General features: G+C 40.2%; 1 protein-coding gene across 11 annotated transcripts in view; it reads left to right on the forward strand.

The window, feature by feature from the left end:
• APBB2 (amyloid beta precursor protein binding family B member 2) overlaps positions 1-15,855 on the forward strand; it is a 681,814-nt gene that overhangs the window by 613,134 nt on the left and 52,825 nt on the right. For all 11 annotated transcript variants that reach the window (XM_029588914.1, XM_029588877.1, XM_029588923.1 and 8 more), the window contains one exon: positions 9,248-9,362. In XM_029588914.1, coding sequence (XP_029444774.1) covers positions 9,248-9,362 — 115 coding nt within the window. The remainder of the gene's footprint in view (positions 1-9,247; positions 9,363-15,855) is intronic.

Raw genomic sequence — 15,855 nt, forward strand, 5'->3', positions numbered from 1 at the left:
CCAGACCCTAAAGAAGCATTGAAAGTTGCCAAGACATCTTTAAGTTGCCTTAGAACCTTTTGTATGTATCCCATCCAGCCCCATCGCCTTATCTCTCTTGAAGTTTAGTTAGCCCCTCATGTATACAGTGTTCTGAAAATCAGTTGAGGTTTACCTCACTTCCAATCTTATTTGTGTCTGCTTTATGTGGTCCTGCTCCAGGCCCTCCCACAGTGAACACCGAACAGAAATATTTAAGCATTTTTGCTTTTTCCTCCTCAGCCTCTACATATTCCTCATCTTCATCTATGAGTCTCACAATGCCACTTTTGTACATCCTTCTAACACTAACAAATCTTAAAAAAAAAAAAAAAAAAAAGTCTTGTTTCCCTGTTTTACTATATTTGCTATTTTTCTTCTATTTGGATTTTTGCATTCCTGACTACTTTCCCAGCTTCTCTTAATTTTTCCAGATAGTGTCACCTGACTTCCTCTTTCTGCTCTTGTAGTTTATGAATGCTAACCTTTTCTCCTTTACCTTTTCAGCTACTTCTTTAGAAAGCCATAACTGTCTTATTCCTCTTCCCTTTATTTACATTCCTAACAAAAAGATGAGTTGCCCTTATGATAAGTTCTTGGAGGAGAAGTCCATTAACTGATATTTCATTTTAGTTTTGCCCACTGCCCTTCTGCTTCCCCTAGATTTTCCCATCCTAGATTTAGCTCACAATTTTTCCTTTGGTAGCTCAAGGTGATTTACATTCAAGGAACTGTACCTTTCTGCACCTTCCTATGTCATTGGTACCCAGATGAACCATGACAGCCAAACCCTCCCCAGACTTGATACAATAAGATTTATTGAGCATGATAATTGTGGGGCTGTAGTCCATAGGCAGACCATCTGGAGGCTTAAAATTTGCACCATCTGTCTTACAGCTTTCTGCAATGAAGAAGTTACCTCAGCTGAAAGAGAAATTAGCTAAAATTAGAACTGCCTCCCCCTTATACTGCAGCCAGAAAATCTGCCTTTACTCCCACCAAAGAATCACGGGGTAGATAGGTTGCAGTGGGTTCTGTTAAGATAACACCCGGTGATGCAGAGATACCAGCTTCCTAGTGCCCACCCCCCTTAATAATACGAAATGCCTTTACAGCACTGGAAACAGATGGTACTGCAGAAAAGCATTTAAAGTGGTAACCAAGTTGAGGAAACCCACTGTAATAAAAATCCAAGGGCACCGTCAGAAGGTGCATAAAAGCAGAAAACTGCCTGGGGAACGAACTCTTATCGAAGGCATTGACTTGGGGGCCTCATTTAGAGAGAAGCACAAAGGTTAAATGCTAACCAGAATTACCCGCTAGCAGGAATGAAAACCACAAGAAAGCAAGGGTTCTGAAACTGATGTCACAGTCCACTTATGGACCCGTTTCCTAACTAGAAACAGTCTGTGTAGTGCAGGGAAAACTAAGTATTAATGTAAAGGCTTAAACATCTGACAAAGGCTATTGCATTTAGCATCAAGTATTAGGTAGGGGGCATAGCACCTGTCAAAGACATAGCATTAAAACATGGTAATAACACTGACTACCATGCCTAATGCCTATTCGCAAAGCTGTGGTAACAAGGAAAATTGCGTTAACGCACTCTGCATTAAATTTATGCAGTCTACAATATTTACAGGGACCTTCATTTTCAGCTTTTATTTTATTTTCCCGGGAATTTATCAGGATTTATTCTGACAAGAACACAAACAGGAGAAAAACAGTGGAAAAAAATGTTCCTTATTTTTCTGCCCCCTTTCTTTTGCCCCTCATTGAATCCCCCTCAGAAAATCTTTCTTCCCCCCCCCCCCAATATTATTCATTCTTACCACCTGTGTTGAGTCCAGACGACTCCTCCCTCCATTTTTAGCAGCATGCATCTGAGGACCAGGGGCAGGATTGGGGGGGGGGGGGTGGTGGTGTCCCCATCTTATTTGCATAAATCTGCATAAATTTGCATATGTTTCAGATCCTGTCACTTGGAACCTATTTGGTATTAGGCCTATACTATAACACATGTTGGGTATGGAATTGGACATAAGAAATTAATGAGTATACTGAATTAAAATTACAGTATAGTAAACCTCTCATAACAAAACTGCACTGGCAGAATATCTCACTTTGGCCACACATGCAGAATGCAGAAAGACCCTCACCAAATACAGAATAAAGAAATCATAAAGTATAAACAGAAACATGCAGACAAAAATTGAACTGGAAACTGAAACAAGCCACACTGTGTATAGTGTAACAGTGTAAAAACAAAACATCACCATGGCTCATAAAAATTCAAACAAAAAAAATTAAATACAAAAAATAGATCATACTAGTGAAAAGAATACATTTCAAAACAGCTGACAAATTGAACATTAAAAATTCATATAAAATTTGTTTATAAATTTCATGAACACTAATAAAATATTTCAAAACAGCAGCGTCATCAAATAATACCCAATAATTAGAATTAAGGATTTTAAAAATCTCCCTTTTTCTGTACCTGTGAATGTTTTATTTCTAGTCAACCTGCAACTGTTATGGATTATTACGGGATAGGAGGGAGGGAAGTGAAGGGGTCACATACTTTCTCCACTGTTATACACACAGGTTCATTCTCTCTCACACTAATGGACACAATCTTTCACATGCTCCCTTTCTCACACGCACTGTCACATGCACTCTCATTCACACACATACTCCCTCTCACATTCTTACTGACACATGCACACACATGCTCTCACTCACATATACACTCACTGACACACGCACACACACATGCAGTCACTGATACACATGCTCTCTCACATATGCTTTCACTGACACACTCATACTTGTACTCATATGCGTTGGCATACACACATGCTCGCATTCACATATACTCTGACACACACATATGCTCTCACTGACACACACATAAATGCTTGTGCTGGTGATTCAAGAAGCTCCCTTTTACTTCAAAGATCTTCAGCAATGTGTGCCCCTTGAAAAAGTGTGCATCTTAGTAGCGCATCAGCTTTGCACAGACAGGCCACGGTGTGAGGCAAATCAGCAAAAGAGAATTATTTAGCAGGGCAGGAAGAGGGAACTTGTGTTATTTGCTCGTGCTGCTTGAGATCCCTGCCTGCAGCAGCAGATTGTACACTCTGGGTTTCCTCTGGGCCGCTGCAGTGCACAGTGACCTGGGGCTGATTATCAGCACACCCAAAAGCTAAAGGGTCACGGGAACTCGGTGGGTCCGTGTGCTGAAAAGATTTTTTTTTTTTTTTTTACTTCAGATGGCATCTCTGGGGAGAGGAGCCAACCAGCCTGGGGGAAACACAGGGCTTAATTTACATCAGCAAGGCTCACCGTGTTTGTAGCGACTCAGACTTGGGGAGCAGGGATGAGAGACTCTAGGCCTGGGCATGTCTTGTGCTGTTTGCTGGGGCTGCTCTTTGGCACTGGAGCCTATTACTGTTTTTACCTCGCTCTGTGCATTTCAGTCTCTCTACGACAGGCTGGGTGCTGCTGGTGGCGGACAGACCTTTCTCCCTCTCTCTTTCTTTCTCTCTCTCTCTCGTCAGGCACACCCCTCTGCTGATTGGTCGCAGGCCTTACTGACCAGGTTTTACAGTGTTCGGAATTATCTGCAAAACCAGGCTGTCCAGTTGAAAACCGGGCAGTTGGTCACCCTAGTCCCAACCCTTCTCCTGATGGCAGCCACACTCTCCTACAGGAACCTCGGTTCTGCATGATCTCATCTCCATGTGCTGGAAAAACTTTCACCTAAGCAGTGGCTTCCCAGGTGCATGAAGATGAGGTCATCAGAACTGAGCCTGCAAGGCTCTGCTCAGCACACAGAGATGAGGTCAGCAAAACTTGAGCTGGCTGCCATCAGGAGGAGTTGTGAGGCATATTTTCATTGCTTGGGGGAGGATGGAGGGACTTGAATACAGTAGACTGTGCTATCTGCACTGGTTTAGGGGAGGTTTGGAAATGACGCCACAGCTGTTCACGACACACAAAATTAGGGTGAAAATCAGTTTAAACCTATTTTTCATCTTTGAAAAAAAAACAGGACTTTATGGGTAAATAGCGTTTTAAACTGAAAATGAAGGTCCCTGGATATTTACCCTGGCTAGGTGTTATATTACTGCAGACTGCGTTATGTTTGCACTTGCTCAGATTTGCTCAGTCTGGCCTCTATATAAAGGCCGTGTCCACTAATAATCTTTATCAGTGCTACAAGGCTGGAAGTGAGCGCTGATGAGAGGAAAGAGGCTAAAAAGAGAGGAGAGTGGTAAGATTGAATTCTGATTGCTATGGCTTGCCTTTACTGTTTTCCTTGATTGTTCTTTCCTTTCCTTTTTATCTGGTCATTCTGGGTATGTGAATGAGAGATAGGGAGCATCTGTGTATGAGAGAGAGGAAGCAGGTGTGTGAGCATGTGTTTATGAGAGAGCGGGTGCATGTTTGTGAGTGTATATGTGAGAGAGAGAGAGGATATGTGTGTGTATATGAGAGAGAAGAAAGTTTCTGCATCCCTTCCCATATCTACTAATCCATAGCAATCTCAGGGTGACTGGAAATCAAAAGTTCCCAGGTATGGAGAGTAGAGAATTTTAAAATCCTTATTAGTTTTAATTGTTGGCTGTTATTTGAAATGTGTAATATTTTGAAATATTTTATTGCTTGGGAAATTTAAAAATAATTTGCGTTTTAAATTATTGGATGTGTATATGTCAGGAGCTTTGAGATTTTTTATTAGTATGGTTTTACAGTTATTTTACATTTCCTGATTATATTTGTTTTATGAGAATGGCGATACTTCTGTTTTTCCATTGTTGCAATGCATATAAGGTTTGGCTGCTTGGAGTTTCCAGTTCAGTTTTATGTCTGCATGTTTGTGGTGTTGTTACTGAGGTGACATCAGAATTTGGAAATTATTTTTTTATGGAGAATAGTAAGGGAAAGTGTCCTCCTTCTGCCCTGCACCCTTTATTGGGGGAGATTCTGTGAACACAAGAGTATTGTAAAACTTGAAGTGCAGGTTTTATGATGGGATTCTGTCCCACCCCCATATAGACGACATCTTTGATTGATGCTCTTGAATAATTTTAGTGGTAGTTTTACTGGATGGTTGAAACTGGCCAGGTTCTTCTGTCGAGAGATGCTACTGATATGCATGCCCAGTATCTTGCGATAATGGTGCAAAATGTATGTAGGAGTGCCTCTTATCCTGTCTTTGTATATCTGGAATTTGGTAACAGGCAGGTGTGGAGAGTCTGGACCCCTGCCAAGATCAAACTAACAGGGTGGTTTCCCTATCACAGGTGGTTTTCTTAAAAAATTAAAAAAAATACCATGTTGGGGGGAGAGGGGTTTTGGAAGGGGAATATGTGCACCCAAATCTTTCTCCACATTTCTTTTTCAATGATGTGGGTATGTCTCAAACATCCCTCCTTCCCTCCCCCCCCCCTCTTCTTTCCCACCAGTCTCTCACTCTGTCATTGCTCCACAATCCATCCCAACCAGTTGCTCTCTCTCTCCACTCAGTGCATCCCCTCCAGTCTGTCTCTTTCTCTGTCTCCCTCCACCAGGTCATCTCCATCAGTTTTTTTTTTCTCTCTCTACCAGCACCTTTCTACCAGTCTCTGTCCCTCGCCACCACTCTCTCTCTCTCTCTCTTCCTCCACCAGTCCATTCCCCCAGTTGCTCCAAATCCAGACGGATCCAGCCGTGTGGTTGCCTGTGGTTACACTACATAACTTATTGAATATAAATACATTCTTGCACATTTACTGCTGTGCTTTACAATTATGTGTATTCCTTTTATATCAGTAAGCATTATTTAATGTTTTATGTACTATAAATGAGTTTGAGGTGCATATAATTATTTCTTTATTACATTTGTAACCCCCTTTTTCTCGAGATCACCTTAGGAGGCTGCAGAAGGGGTTATTTGCCCTGCTGCAGCTCCGTAAACAGTCAGGGTCCTCCAGGGATTGCTAGCGGGGAGCAGATCAGTCTCTGGGAGGCCCAAGGGAAGACTTACCAAATAAAATAAAGTCCAATGTCCACAACAATTGTGGGATTTACAATAAATTTTCTTTATTTGTTACCAAAGGTAAAAACAACTTCCTCACAGGAATATTCTTCAATCAAGTATCAGGATGCAGTCCAAAACTTTAAACAAGTTCAGCAGAGACCTCTGTTCTTCAAATAGCTTTTTTTGAAGAGGAACTGCACAAAATCTAAGCTAGCCCCCAAGGCCTCTGGGGTAACATAGGCCAGAAAACCTTTCCTGGAGCTTCCCCAGGACCCTTTGACTTTGTGCTTCCTCCTTCTGGATGGCTGTAGAATCCTTTTCAGATTTCTAAGCTTACGCAGCACTTTTGCTTCAGGAGCCCTTACGCTCCCAAACGTTCGTCACTCCTCCAAGATACCTGGAAAAGCATCTTAAATAACCTTTCCTCAATCCCATTCCCCTATGGAGGGCATGTACCTCCTATTATTACTACTACCTTATCTACACCATTACATCATTCTTCTTCAGCACCAAATTCTCCTATCTCCCTATAATCCCTCTCCCCTAACAGGAAGGATGCATGCAAAGCACATGAGCCCTGCCCTTTAAATGAAATCTAAGAGAGCAGGGACCCTCTAAACACACTCCTTTCTGGCCCTAGAAAACTGGAATCCTCCAGAAATAACTAGCCCATTACTTGGTGACCCTAGTCAAGGTTATACCCTCCACCAGCTAGATAAAAATGAACCTTCCTTTGTATTCAGTTTAAACTGATTTTTCCCCATAAATTCCCAGATTTTTCCAGATGTATCATTCTGTTTAATCAGGTATTCACCCTAATTTTAGGCTGATTAAAAAGTTGTTCCAGAGCTGCAATCGAAGTAAGATTACAGCCGTCCGTCTGGCTCCAAGAGCTCCACAACATGTTTCTTGATGCAGTGTCCGATTTTCCATTGCTTGCACTACACCTTAATTGTATCATATATCATCGGGTGGTCACGTGCAAGGCCTCTATAGCAAGCTTCCTCTTGATGCAGAAATTTATCTCATTGGCCACCCAGTCTTCTCTTTCGATATTGACGATACTCATAATGGTTAGATGTGCTTAAGGATAAGAGTAACTTCAGTACTTTACCATCCTCCATTACCACTGTTCTTCTCTCGATCAATTAGTCAATTTTCTTCGGCCTGGACAACCTGGAGTCATCCAAGGATCATTTAACATGACATCTGTGTTAGGCATGGCTGAGAGATTACCCATCCATGTCCTTGAGGTATCGCCATGCCTTGAGGCCTAATTCCACCTCATTTGCCTTGATCCTTGTTAACACTAGACAGCTGATCCCAATTGGATCTTGCAATGGACCAGCCTACGGAGATCCCAGGTGGATGCTTGTTGAATAAGAGTCCCAACTGCTAGGCCTATGTAATCTTGTACAGTTTCCAACTGGGGTAAACCAGAGCGATTATCTTTCTGTATGTTTCGAAGGCTACTGCTCGCTAGAGAGGTCACCTTGGATGCATGCATGCTCTTCGCCTCCCAGGCCTCCACTCTTTCGGCCAAGTAGATGTGAGTTCGCCCACAAGCCCCAGCACCTCTTCATACACTTAAATTAAGGGCTTATTGGGAGTGAAAAAAAATGTGCACTAACTTGAAAGTGTGTGCACAGAAAAACAAGTTTACTTTTTATTTAGATTTTTATATTCTACTTTTTGTACTTTTTTCAGCACTTCAAAGCAGATTGCATTCAGGTACTGTAGGTATTTCCCTATCTCCAGAGGGGATGTACATGAGGCAATGGGGAGGGTAAAGTGACTTGCCCAAAGTCACAAGGAGCAACAGTGGGACTTGAACCCTGGTTTATAGCCCCCACTGCTCTAACCACTAGGCTACTGCAGAAAACATAGATTATATATACCAATCCTGTTTTCCATGCACAAGATTTGAGTGTAATTTTCAAAAGGGTTTAATGTTTAAAACTGGGTCTTACATGCTTAAATACACTTTACGCATGTAAGTGAGCTTTTGAAAATTGCAACAATATATGCCATTGAATTGTTCATAGGTTTTTACCTATGTAAAGTGTACTTAGTTTTTGAGAATTTCGACGATAGTATGTTACATTTACATGCATAGCTCCTTTAAAACTTACCTTCTGTGCAGAAAGCATTTTGTGTTTTAATTCATATTTTATGCCTGGAAACCTATTTGTGCACATAAACTATGCTTTCTGCACATAAATTATGATTCATGCTCAGAAAAATGTTTCTCGGTGCAGAAAGCATTTTTTGTGTGCATAAATCATACTTTATGCATGGAAAACATGTTTTTGTGTGCAAAGTCTGTTTTCTACGCATAAAATCCCAATTAGAGGTCCCAGCACTGGAACTCCAGATTCTGCCGTAGACTAACATCAGCCAGGAGGGTGTTGAAGCCAGTATTACCGCTTGTAGGGTTGGAATGTACCCAGAAGGTAATAGAGGTTGTGGGAAAGAAATGCAGAGGTTGTATGATGTAGATATATAGAACACCTTTAGAACTCCTATTACCTCTTGCTGTATGGAATGTGAAATGATAATGCACCCTTCAGTTCTATCTCAGATTGCAGAGCACTGTAATTTTGACTTATTGTAAATCTATTTTCCTTGTGTGAATTTGAATCATTCCCAAATTTTGTAGGTGATGTCACCTCATCAGAATCCTCTTTGTAGAGTACCAACACTAGTTTTGTGTCCTACAAAGGTGATGAAATACTTAAAATATGCAAATAAGATAATTATAAGCACTCTGGCATTTTAGCATATTGTAGTTATCTTCATTGTGGCTAAGTTCCAGCACTTGTGGGGATCCTGACACTAAATATGAATCTCAGTCAGTAAAATGTAACCTACTGATCCTCCATTTCTGTTTTATTTATTCATTTATTTTGTTCAGGTCTGTGACTGAGGTGTTGCCTCTTTGCTTTTGCAATTCAGGGTAGTGTGTTCAATTTATTCCCTATGTCAAGAAATTCTAATGACTTTTTGTTATTAGCCTGTGAGTGTCAGAGCTTTCAGCTACATTGATCTTTCTTGTGTGAGGTTTGTGACTATCTGAAATCTGAATTGCTCATTAATTTGGTCTAGACTTGGCATTTCTTTTCCACTTTAAATACCTATGATGCCATTGGATTTAATTAGTTGGATGATATTACTTACTATCAATGACTTTTGTTTCTACAGAGACTTTGCTTATGTAGCAAGAGACAAAGATACAAGAATTTTGAAATGTCACGTGTTCCGATGTGACACCCCAGCAAAAGCCATTGCTACGAGTCTTCACGAAATCTGTTCTAAGGTAAGTGACTGATGGATAGAAAAAAAACCATATCTCATTAACATTAACTTCCCAAGCACCTTAGAATATGTTGTAAAACCCCCCAAAAATTGGTAATTTTTCAAAATGGCTATTTTTATTTAGATAAATAATCAACAAAAGACACCACCTGTAAGTAATTTTCTTGTGGCTCTATCACCACTATGAATCCAAAAGGATGTAACAATCAATATGTATATGTGTAAATATATACTAATTTTTAAGATGCCGCATCAGCAAGCCTGACGACGTGTTCAACCATGAAATGTAGAACCGTCCGGTCTATTAATCATCTGCGGCTCTTAACAGCCTCAAAGCCTGTAGAGTTGTTAGAAAAGGACGGTATGAAAATACACTTATAAGCCGTCTGGAACGGCTTGAAAGCCTATAAAGGTATTGAGCGTGATGAATCAGGTAATTCATCAATCAAGTGCTCTATTTGTTAATAATTGTCATATTTTTATGTAGAGACATTTATGAAATTCTTGATTACATGTTATAAACCAATAGTATATAGATAGAGACCTCATTTGAAAGCAGGGGTCATGACCTTGTTTCCAGTTTTTCCAAGGAAGGGACATGGCATTGAAACATGGAAATGATTGATCTCTAATAATGTAACATTTTTTTAAATATAGAAAGTGATATATGTAGCTATGTATGAGAGAGATACATCAATTGAGGAGATTCAAGGTATAGTTAAGAGAATTCATACAGGTACCAGTAGGTAAAGGAATTCCTTTCCCAGACAGATTATATTCTTAGTGGGAAGGAAGGGAGGCATGCAAGAAATTCAGAAATGGGGCAGTTGCAGGAGAACTTAAGTGCTAGATCAAAAAGGAGGTGGTAGAATTTGCAAGGGTTGGCAGACTGTCTTCGTCAAGGAAGCATGTCTTCAAGCGGGAGCTGGCGTGGAATGAGCTTGAGGCTAAGAAAAATATGCTCAGAATACAAAGAGAGCTGCAGCTAGCATGGAGTGCAGAGTGGAGGAAGCATTGTAAGAACAAATGACTGAAATATAGGGTAAAGAAGAGAAGATCAGGGGCTCAAAAAAGAAGAAACTTGACTTTAATGTAGAAGTGCATGGCGAGGGACTTAATATAGAAACATTAGCTTCCCTCTTACCAAATATAGATTTCCTGTATCTATAAATTCTGCTGTTTGTCCCCCATTCTTTTACTTTACAGCTCTTTATAAAACAGCACCACACCATCACTGAAATGCAACTTATAATTCTCTTGTATAGTTGAGAAGTATCATCCTTAGCTCATTCTGCACCGACCTAATGAAGATCTTGAAAGCTAGTTGCAAATGCATTAAAGTTAGTCCAATAAAAGGTATCACCCACCATTTGTTTGATGATCTTTCTACCAGGTATTCCATAACCTTTGCTTCCACCCTCCCCAGCACTCCAACTGGATTATCCCAGTAATATAATTTTTGTACCATTATGTAGGCATTTAATTTACACATTACTTAAATGTATTATTTATAGCCAAAATGTAGAATAGTGAAAATCAGCGTCAGATTGACCGTAAAAAGTATGTTGCATTTTGTCAGGTGCGTGATGCTAAAGTAACCTTTATTATGAAATAGTGGATTGCCAAAAAATGAGGTTGAAACAAAAGCTGGGATCAGAGGACACGGGGCAAGACTGATGAATATCTTACAGAATTTAGTGATGGTCGACTGCTAAAACTATCTCAAGAAAGCCAAAACATTATTGAAAATTCCAGCAACACGCAGAGAAAAAGCTGTTACCAGGTGGCATGAACAATTTTGGATGCTTGGAGGAAAAAATGTGATAATGTTGAAGGAAAGTGTCAGGGACATTATTCCACTGAAAATTTGCATCAACATTTGGAATTGGTCTTACTAAATTTTGAAAATATCGATTTATTTCAAAATTTGTTGGGTGTTCATACCCCACTTGTTTTAAAGCCATTTTGCAAGCTAACAGTGGGCACACCAACTATTAACTGTATGTTTAATTTTGTTCTGAATGCTGATTAAAATGGTATATTGCATGTTTCTGTCTGATTTCTGGTTGCTGTTGCAATGTGGGAGGCAAAGGTTATGCAACACCCAGTGCATACAAGAAAAGGTCTGGTACTCTAACAGCAGGCTGCTATGAATGGACTGAAAAAAAAAAAAGTAAATTCAAAGACAAGCTGGACTACCAGTATATCGGATTAGATGGGATTAAATTTGACTGACTGTATAAGAATTACAAAACAAGAGATTGCTGGTACGCCCCATCTTGCTGGTGGCAGAAGCCTGAAGGAGGCCGTGAGCCACCAGCACACCCCATCCTGCTGGTGGCTAAAGAATGAAGGAGGCCTGGGGACTGCAAGTGCACCCCATCCTGCTGGCAGACACCTGCAGGAGGCCGCCAGCTCTCCCTATTCCACTGGTAGCCTCAATGAGCTGCAGGGCCTCTCTGCCCCCCACCTTGCAGACTCTAGGAAAAAGCAAGAGAACGGCCTTTTGAGAGAGAGGGTGTGAGTATGTGTATGTGTCAGTGAGAGGGTGTGAGTATGTGTCAGTGAGAGAGAGGGTGTGAGTATGTGTATGTGTCAGTGAGAGGGTGTGAGTATGTGTCAGTGAGAGAGAGGGTGTGAGTATGTGTATGTGTCAGTGAGAGAGAGGGTGTGAGTATGTGTATGTGTCAGTGAGAGGGTGTGAGTATGTGTCAGTGAGAGAGAGGGTGTGAGGATGTGTGTCAGTGAGAGGGTGTGAGTATGTGTGTCAGTGAGAGAGAGGGTGTGAGTATGTGTATGTTGTCAATGAGAGAGAGGTAACGTGTTTGTGTATGTGAATGAGAGATAGGGAGCATCTGTGTATGAGAGAGAGGAAGCAGGTGTGTGAGCATGTGTTTATGAGAGAGCGGGTGCATGTTTGTGAGTGTGTATGTGAGAGAGAGAGGATATGTGTGTGTATATGACAGAGAAGAAAGAGTTTCTGCACCCCTTCCCATCCCTTCTAATCCATGGCAATCTCAGGGTGACTGGAAATCAAAAGTTCCCAGGTATGGAGAGTAGAGAATTTTAAAACCCTTATTAGTTTTAATTGTTGGCTTTTATTTGAAATGTGTAATGTTTTGAAATATTTTATTGCTTGGGAAATGTAAAAATAATTTGAGTTTTAAATTATTGGATGTGTATATGTCAGGAGCTTTGAGATTTTTTATTAGTATGGTTTTACAGTTATTTTACATTTCCTGATTATATTTGATTTATGAGGAATGGCGATATTTCTGTTTTTCCATTGTTGCAATGCATATAAGGTTTGGCTGCTTGGAGTTTCCAGTTCAGTTTTATGTCTGCATGTTTGTGGTGTTGTTACTGAGGTGACATCAGAATTTGGAAATTATTTTTTTATGGAGAATAGTAAGGGAAAGTGTCCTCCTTCTGCCCTGCACCCTTTATTGGGGGAGTTTCTGTGAACACAAGAGTATTGTAAAACTTGAAGTGCAGGTTTTATGATGGGATTCTGTCCCACCCCCATATAGACGACACCTTTGATTGATGCTCTTGAATAATGTTAGTGGTAGTTTTACTGGATGGTTGAAACTGGCCAGGTTCTTCTGTCGAGAGATGCTTCTGATATGCATGCCCAGTATCTTGCGATAATGGTGCAAAATGTTTGTAACAGTGCCTCTTATCCTGTCTTTGTATATCTGGAATTTGGTAACAGGCAGGTGTGGAGAGTCTGGACCCCTGCCAAGATCAAACTAACAGGGTGGTTTCCCTATCACGGTGATTTTCTTAAAAAATTTAAAAAAAAATTCCATGTTGGGGGGAGAAGGGTTTTGGAAGGGGAATATGTGCACCCAAATCTTTCTCCACATTTCTTTTTCAATGATGTGGGTATGTCTCAAACATCCCTCCTTCCCTCCCCCCCCCTCTTCTTTCCCACCAGTCTCTCACTCTGTCATTGCTGGTGGGAGGCAAAGGTTATGCAACACCCAGTGCATACAAGAAAAGGTCTGGTACTCTAACTGCAGGCTGCTATGAATGGACTAAAAATAAAAAAAGTAAATTCAAAGACAAGCTGGACTACCAATATATCAGATGAGATGGGATTAAATTTGACTGACTGTATAAGAATTACAAAAATCTTAGTGGTCACCACATCAAAGAAACCCTACAGCTGTGGGACTGATTCACTTACTTGCTCCTTGAAGTGGAATAACACAGCAACTATGCCATTTTAAATTACAAAGACTTTTTTCAGTGGAGTGGGCCGTACAGAAACCAGATTGGAGAGCATCAGAAAGAGAAAGGAAGTTACATATATGAAAACTGTTTGTAATAACAACTCTGATTGTTTGTAAATAAACAACTCTGACCAAGTCTTAAATCACACAATAATATATTTATTATACTGAGTATAAGCAATGGTATACGCAGGAAGCAAAGGTATACTTACAACAATGTACATAGCACATCTATGGTCTGGAACATTTGCTTAATTTTTTTCTTTTTGCAAGCTCTTTTTATATACATTTTCAATAAGCTAATTGATAACTACTATTTACTCCAAACCACAAGATTTCAGTTAACCTTGCTGCAAATACAGCTGTTCTTTGTTCCCGTTTGATCTTATCTTACTTCATATGTACAAACTTTCTTCACAGATACCCTTTTTCAGATCTGTTATCTTCACAGATACCCTTTCTCAGACCTGTCATCTTCTTATCTTATGCTCATCCTGTGACTTCACTTGTTGACGTTTCACCTGGTTTCTGCTAATGTGTGTTTTGCTTTGCAAAACTAGGCCATAGTTCATATGTTGCTTTGCAGAACTAGGCCATAGTTCACCATAGCTTCTTCTTCTTTCTTCAGAGCCTTAATTCATTTTGAGGCCTCTGGTATTTTTTCCTTCAGGATATTCTACAATCCTCCCTTGAGCCAGATTGACTCTGGCTCACATTAGGTGTCTTCATTCTTCACACAGGGGAACAGCATAGAGACTAGGGTTTTCTTCTTTGTATCTGTGGACACCTCCCTAGGACCTCCCTTTTTTAACTGCTCTCACTTTCCGTTTCCCAGCTATCATCTGTACTGATTGTGGTTTGGATCATTCTAGTAGTTCTCAAGTTTATATTGCTATACGCTATCATATTGGTTACTGGTTTTGGTGTTGGCATCTTTGGTCGACAATATTGTAATACTGAACAAATACATGGAATACAAAAACATAACATTATACCTAAAACTAGTAATCCAAGAAAAACTCCTACTATCCCCTTCAAATGACTAGATAAGTTAGTAAACCAGGAGGTTATGGAATCCCACCAAGTTACTGAGATTCCTCCCTCAAAATCGCTAGCTTGAAGTCTAGCCAGTTCTTGTATCTTTTGCATTGCGTTGTAAACTATATGAGAGCGATTAACCACTACTGTACAACATTCAGAGCTATTAAGTACTGTACACAATCCTCCTTGGGCAGCCAATATATAGTCCAGACCATGTCGATTATATGTAGAAACAGTAGTTAATTCATCTACCGTGTCTTGAAGGGCTTTAAGGGCGATTTCTAATTCATGCGTGACTACATGGAGAACAGATTGTAGTCGCCGAATGGCCATTCCCAATTCAGCTGCAACTGCAGGTTGGGCAAATGGTAACCATGAGGTATAGCTTAATGCATCTAATCTAGTTTTAGTTAAAGGGTAGGTGGAATTAATATAATCCAATGAGAGTTGGATTGCTTGATCTTCAGGGACAGCTGAGGGAACACTCCTTCGGGAGCGGGTATGCATAGGATGATTTAATGGAATAATTCGAGAAAAATAGTTAAATGTAACTAACACACAAAATTCATAGTATGTAGGGAGTTTGAGGAAAACTATTCCATCACACAACCAATAATGTCCAACATAAAGATTTGCAAAGTTTTGTATTACGGTATCATTGCTATTGTCATAAGGGCCATAAACAAAAGGAGATTTATATTTTCCTAATACACTACAAGGAACCAAAGATAAGTCATTTTCAGATGAACAGTTATTGTCTGCTATGTTGAAAAGGTCACACAGACGTGGACAGACAGTGTATGTAGAATTGAAAGTGCGTATGTATTGGGTGTCGGTGGCTACATGTACAATCTTGGACAGATTTGCTATACATGGGAGGCAACCTGGTGGAGGAGATGCAGTAATATGTGAAAATGTGCAATTACAGCTTATTACAATGTCAGTGAAAGGAGTGCTGGGTAAGATGGTTCCCTTACGAATAATCCATGTTGTATTGTATGTGGAGTAAGTATAGTTGCAAGGAATAGGGTTCGGGGAAGTAACATTACTAAGGCAAAGAAAACCATTTTTTGGTAAATCAGCTGTAAGTGGGGGAGGTTTGGCATTACCCAAATATTGTGTCCATGTTTGTCCTGCTAATGGATCTATGGTCATATTGTGTTGTCCATTATCTTTAAATCCTAAAATATGGTGTAATGGAACTGGAAAGGAAAT

Source organism: Rhinatrema bivittatum, chromosome 1, assembly GCF_901001135.1.
Source record: "Rhinatrema bivittatum chromosome 1, aRhiBiv1.1, whole genome shotgun sequence".
NCBI lineage: Eukaryota > Metazoa > Chordata > Amphibia > Gymnophiona > Rhinatrematidae > Rhinatrema > Rhinatrema bivittatum.